At 24.4% G+C, this 6,736-nt stretch overlaps 1 protein-coding gene across 1 annotated transcript in view; it reads left to right on the top strand.

Moving 5' to 3' along the window:
• Nucleotides 1-2,218: 2,218 nt before the first annotated feature.
• The window catches only part of LOC111614464 (peroxisome proliferator-activated receptor delta-like), a gene marked incomplete at its 3' end in the record, with an annotated part of 7,261 nt that continues 2,743 nt past the window's right edge, over nucleotides 2,219-6,736 (top strand). Inside the window, exon 1 of the mRNA XM_023355844.1 lies at nucleotides 2,219-2,225. Within this exon, the coding sequence (XP_023211612.1) occupies nucleotides 2,223-2,225 (3 nt within the window). The remainder of the gene's footprint in view (nucleotides 2,226-6,736) is intronic.

Here is a 6,736-nt window from a genome sequence, read left to right as displayed (position 1 = left end):
TATTTTATATTAATTTATTAAAATTTTATAAAATATTTAAATTTTTGTTTAATTAAATAATTTTTTTTTTTTTTTAAGAATTCATTAATTGTGCCATCTTGTGTGAAAATGTAAAATTAAAAATTATATATACGCGAAAAGATGGTATTATTGTAAGATATTGTATGGGAAAGACGTGTAATAAAAAGAATTATGAAAATATATCTGCGAATAAAGTACAACAGTGTGAATAAACATGTAAAATCGATCTGTGAAGAAACCCGTGAACTAGATCTGTGAAATAGATACGTGAGTGAAGAAGTTGGCGAGAACTGTATAGAAAGAGACATATGAAATGGCAATGTGACAAAAAAAACTATGAAAAGATCTGTAAAATATCTACAAAAATAACTATGGAAGGGTTTTGTGATGCGGAACTGAAAGCTGTTGTTAACTAGCCTATACACAGACTTGAAATGATACATTTGTATACATTAAAAAACACCCATAAAATTTAGAATAAAACGGATATAGTCTATTAAATCTGTAAATAAAACTTTTTAAAATGTCCACAGAAAAAGTTTTTAAATTCATAATTATAAGGATGAGTCAAACTTATATAGTACAAGTCAACCCCCCTATAACACTATTGATAATTCCGTTTTATATGAATTCCATGTTGTACGAGTCACTTAGATTTTACAAATACGTGTGCCGAGCTGTGAACGGCTCACGTATTCGTAAAATCTAAGTGACTCGTACAACATGGAATTCATATAAAACGGAATAATCAACAGTGTTATAGGGGGTCGACTGGTATATTTTTCTGTGTGTAGATTTAACTGTACAAAATATACCCTTCTTTTTTTAAATTCTCTTCTCTTTGCGAGCATTTAGTAATGCCTTTTATCAATGCCCATCATAGGTTTGACCAAGCTTACAATAGGATAAATGGGAGGAACGAGATAAATTGGACTGATGGCAACACAAGGACGATCTGTCGAGGAGGTGCATCCCTATATAAATTGGTCCCTATTTAGGTGTTAAATGTACGAAGAATACCCGAAAAATTCCACGTTGATCAGGCACGAACTCGCGGTCAACTACTATTGTTCGATGGTTTTATCCACTCACTTTTGGACCATGGAATGGGGTTTTCTTCTTTGATTTATTCCAAATTCGAGAGTGATCTAACACCTTCAGAGGTAGAACCACTTCGAATGTCTAAAATAAAATTAAATATGTATAAAAGAAAAACTTTATTGAAGAATCAACTATAAGTCTTTATCATAAAATATATAAAAGTTTGTAAAAAACAGATGTTAAAATATAAAAAAAAAATTGCTGAGACAAACAGAAAGATAAATTTTATATATTGAAATGTTAATAAAAAAATGTCGTGAATGTTTAAAACTATTCAAGGAAATTTATTATAAAAGCTTTGTGTAAAGGATCAGAGAATAATAAAATTACATACAAACTTAACGACGTGAAAAGTGATTCTTGAATAAAATTAAAATGTAATGTATAGTTTAAAATTAATTATAAAGTACAGAAATAAATTTTAAATTGATTTTAATTTATCCATAGAAAGATTTAACATTTAAATTTTATCGAATATCCTTTTGAAATTATCTACTAAAGAGGAACAATTTTGTGTAGTTGAACTAATTATAGAAAACAAAGGAAAAATACTTTTCTATTAAATAAATCAAGGAGAAAATTACTTCAAAAGACAGAATTTAACATTGTCTTAACAAAGATCGAATTGAAAATTAATAGTTATTTATTAAATCAAGATATGTTTAGACAAGTTAATAATTATTAAGCATTCTGTTGATTTAATTTTCATCGTCCATTAATTAACCTCTCCTGTTTTAAGTATACGCTATTAATGAATATTCTGTAATATTCCTAAGATGGCAATAAACTGAAATGGCAGAATATTGTATCAATTGTAAAGGGCAATAAACCTTTTACTGAATATATTCTCTAACAGAGAATAACAAGCATTTTATCAAATATGCTAAACTACATTATACATTAACATCTGAATTTTGATTTTGTATTCTAATGTTAAATGTAAAAAAAAAAACTCACTAAAGAACTTGGTATATTTAGTAGTTATAAATTGATTTTTTTTTGTTCGATAGAATCGACTGTTTGAAGTATCTTAAAGCTGAAGAAATACAGAAAAGAAATATTTAGTAAACGTGACTTGAAACTGGGAGAAGAAAAACTGTATGGTAAGAATACTCAGTGCCTGGTCTTCTTTTCTTTTTGATTTTATGCTGTCTATCAATGTTCTACGACTTTTTTCATAGAAATCTAACATATAAAATTGAATTTTATCTATAAAAAAAATTAATTAATTAATTTTGAAAATAGTATTAAAGGCTTAAAATAAAAAAAACGTTATTCGAGTCCCAAATTATATTAAATTTCTAACAATGCAAACACAATTGAATTTTACACGCTACCGTGATTTTTTTTTTGTTTAAGAAAAGGATCATTTCTTAACTTACTTTACATTGTTAACCTTTAATAGAATTAATTTTAACACGAAAGTAAATGTTTGGGGCTCTTGAAATCTTACTGAATCATTCTAACTCCAAGGGTTGTTAATGAAAAATCGTTACAGCTTGCAGTTTAAAGTAAATTTTCCATAAATTAATTAAAATGTATACTGAATGTATANTAAATGTATTTGATAGAAACAAATATTTTCTTTTGGAAAAAATAAAAAAATTTTCTTAATATTCTTGAATAAAATGGGAATAAATGTATTTGATAGAAACAAATATTTTCTTTTGGAAAAAAGAAAAAATGGTGCTTTATATAAACCGATAACACTGGATCAGGTTATATAATATTGTTATAAATAACACTTTACAATAGTTATCGTCTTGAATTGTTATAAATAACATACTTTGTAACAGTTATTACGTTACCGTGTCGTAAATTACGTATTTTACAATCGTTATTATGTCATATTATTTTAAATATTAGACTTTACGTCAGTTATTACGTAATGTTGTTACTTATAACATATTATACACATCAAATTTTATATTATTTTAAATGAAAAACGATAGATTTTGCTTATTTCTTATTTATAACATCAGTCACGTTATATTATATAGAACTTTACTGAACTTACGTATGATATAAATATTACATAACACGTCTATAAATATCGTATTATTTAATTATAAAATATAAATTATGATTATGATACGTTTATTGTTAACGTTTATCTTTTAATATAATTTATTACATAACAACAAAATGTTTATTTATAATAAAATTTAAGAAATTTACATTAAATTTAATAGAATAATACAAAGAAGTTAAGAGAATTTCATCGGTTAAAACGAAACTGAATCGAAGAAAAAATATATATATATATATAGGTTGAACATTAAAAGAGATATTTATATTTTACTTAACTGGATTTATTTAGTTATATCTGGACAATATATATTTATCATTTTGTGATCTCTTGAATTTAAAGTATTTAAATAAAACCAAAACTTTTATTATTACGATAACAATTCTCATATCATTTATCTTGGAGAAGACAAAAAATGTTTCTCTCTGCTGTATCACAATCTCGAATCTGTCCTAAACTCAACACAGCAATGAAAATAGTTTCCTTCCCTGATTTTATAGCATTTTTACGACTTTGCCTTCAACAAAACTCGAATTTACTATTATTCGAAATTCTTTGACCTAGGTGTTGAATTTTTTTTTTTTTTCTTCCATAGAGAAATCCTTATATATTTGTTTATAGTTGAGGACTTTTACACATAAATCTCATCCTCTTTTCGTTATTATCGTACTCTTGAGATAAATAAATCCTTTATAAATTTAATAACAACTAATACATTTGAATATTTGAATATTTTATATGAATAATTTATTATTTTCTATCATTTTTAAAATAAATATTTTACGAAGAAAAATTATTTAAGATTTTAGAACAAATATTTATATTTTACAATTGAATGTGTACAAACTCATATAAAAAGTTTTACTTGTTCAAAAACTTTTTTTTGCTCTTCTTACAAAGATGAAAATTTGTTATCTAAAATAAGAAAAAAAGGCGCATATATATATATATATTTATTTATTTATTTTAAGAACATCTATGGTACGTTATTTATGAGGAACCAATATGTTTCCAAGATGGCGCCTATAAGTACAATACATGTTCTGACTTCTTTAAATGACATCATATTTCAACTGTACTTCTTCCAAGACATTGAGCACATAGTAGGACATGAATGTAGCCTACATAAATTTAAAAATAGAGTAGAAATTTTTTGACAACATCTATAGCTGTCTTCCCATTACAAACCAAGGAAAAAAAATAATAATAAATTAGTATATCTTATTAAGAAAAATTTTATATATACATGCGTATAAATATATATATATATCAATTTAATTAAATTAAATAACTTATATTTATATAATGTATTCAATTCGAGTAAGTATATTAAAAGGATGAAGAAAGTTGGATGAGAGAAAAACTATTTTATTGAATTTTTTATATTGAAATATTTTAAACAATTGCTGGATTCTTTCCAGATTTAAAAGGGAAAAAAAATGTTAAAAAATTCTATCTTATAATAACGTAAAACGAAATAGCAAAATACACATTTAATGTACCGTATTCAGTTGTTATAAGAATAAGTTTTAAGGTACAGTACTATACAGGAGATTTGAAATATTTCCTTTCAGAAACATACTATTAAATCTTGTATATTTAAAGATTTAGGTCACAAAAAACTGCTCTAAAAATGTTTTTTAAATATATATTTTTCTTATAAAAGAAGAAGAAGAAGAAGAAGAAAAAGTGTATATATAGTAAAGGGATTTACTAAAATAGAAGTGAGAAGATACAAGATTGGCATAATGGAATTATCATTATTTATTCTCCAATTAAATTATCACGACCGCTAAATAATAGTATTAGTAAGTATTTAAATGTAATTTATCATTTGTATTTAAGAAACGTAGCAATTATAGAAAATCCTTTTATTCCTCATTGTCTCGATTAGCATGATTCAACCTTAAGGATTTGTTGTTCTCAATAGTTTGATGAACGTTGCCTCTTTTTTTACTAGATCGATAGCAACAATTAGTTCTTTCTTGTTCAAACTTTATCTTCATTTTTTGAAGTGGCTTTATGTTGTCAACGAGTAGAAGCTCTTCAGATAAGAACACTTGCCATAGATTTCTATCTTCTACAATATTGACAGAATGTTGTCATTTTTGCAAACTTCTCTTATAAAAATCAAAATAATTAATTAATTTTAATAATTAATTAAAAGTTTGTAGTAAAAACTTTTACAGAAGTACAAGTATTTTTACTTATTATATAAAGGAGAGGTGAAAAAAAAATGAATAGACGTAAAAGAAATAAAGAAACTCTTGAATTTTTGAAATTATCCATCTGGGAATTCATACAAATGAAAAATACCAAGAAGAATACGATTTATGAATTATATTTCTTTATAAAGTGTATCATTTTCCTCTGATATATTCTCTTACACTTTATGTTTTTTTCGAGTGAATAAACTAAAAATGGTAGCTCTTGTTTTCCATGAATGCATTAAATTATAAAGTTCTCCTTTCTGTTTGTTCAATTTAATTAAAAAAAAAGTGTTTAATATCTCACATACGCGATAATAAAAAATGATATATTTGTAACATTTAATGCATTTAACTTAAATTTTATTTCCACTTTTCTAATTTAACTTTCGTCTTCAATATTTTTTTATACAAATTACATTAGTAGAAAGAATTTACTTCGTGTCTTATATGTTGTATTGAATGATTTATCATTTAGATTTTAGAATAAATAATATACATATAAATAACTACAAATTATTTAAAAAGAAAGAAAGGAAAAGTAGAAGGTTTGATCAATAAAACGTCGAGTAAAAAGAAATCAATTTTGCCATTACTTAAATGTTATCTAATGGTAAATAATTCATTTCTCGAGTCAATGATATATTTTCTTCACTCCTTTCAATTATTGATGCAAATGGATGAAAATAACCATTTCGCATCCTTACATGCATTATTTAATACATTTTAAATCATTTTTTTATGATAAGTTCTTCTGTTTCTTCTCTTAATGATGCGGTTTTCTTAGTTTTCTAAAGTTGATGCGCTTATTAATAATATTAAATTATCTCATAAAATGACTATTATATATATATATATATTCTGATATAATGTTAAATTGTTATTCTGTACATATATCAAAGAAATTATCGAGTTTGAAAAAGTAATAATAAAACTGTCAAGTAATATGACGAAATTCTTGCAAGTTTCTGAAAGAATTGCTACTTCTGGTTATTCTTATTCTTATTGTATACGACCACATTTTTTGCTCAATTATAGGAAGTTTTTGTATAATATAGAGAGAACCACAAAATTTTTAGATGTAAACGTCCAGTTATAAGAATTTATGTTTTAAAGATAAGCAAAATTTAAGAGATTCGTCTGGTAGTTTATATGATTTATATTTATTTCAATCTATATTTTCTGATAAGCTTAACTTTATGAGTTTCTATATATATATATATATATATATATAGAAACTCATAAAGTTAAGCTTATCAGAAAATATAGATTGAAATAAATATAAATCATATAAACTACCAGACGAATCTCTTAAATTTTGCTTATCTTTAAAACATAAATTCTTATAACTGGACGTTTACATCTAAAAATTTTGTGG

The sequence above is a fragment of the Centruroides sculpturatus genome, unplaced genomic scaffold (genome assembly GCF_000671375.1).
Source record: "Centruroides sculpturatus isolate CEXI.00-Female unplaced genomic scaffold, Cexi_2.0 scaffold2180, whole genome shotgun sequence".
NCBI classification, from domain to species: Eukaryota; Metazoa; Arthropoda; class Arachnida; order Scorpiones; family Buthidae; genus Centruroides; species Centruroides sculpturatus.
Note: the sequence above shows the minus strand (reverse complement) of the source record. Positions and strands in the feature narration are given on the sequence as shown.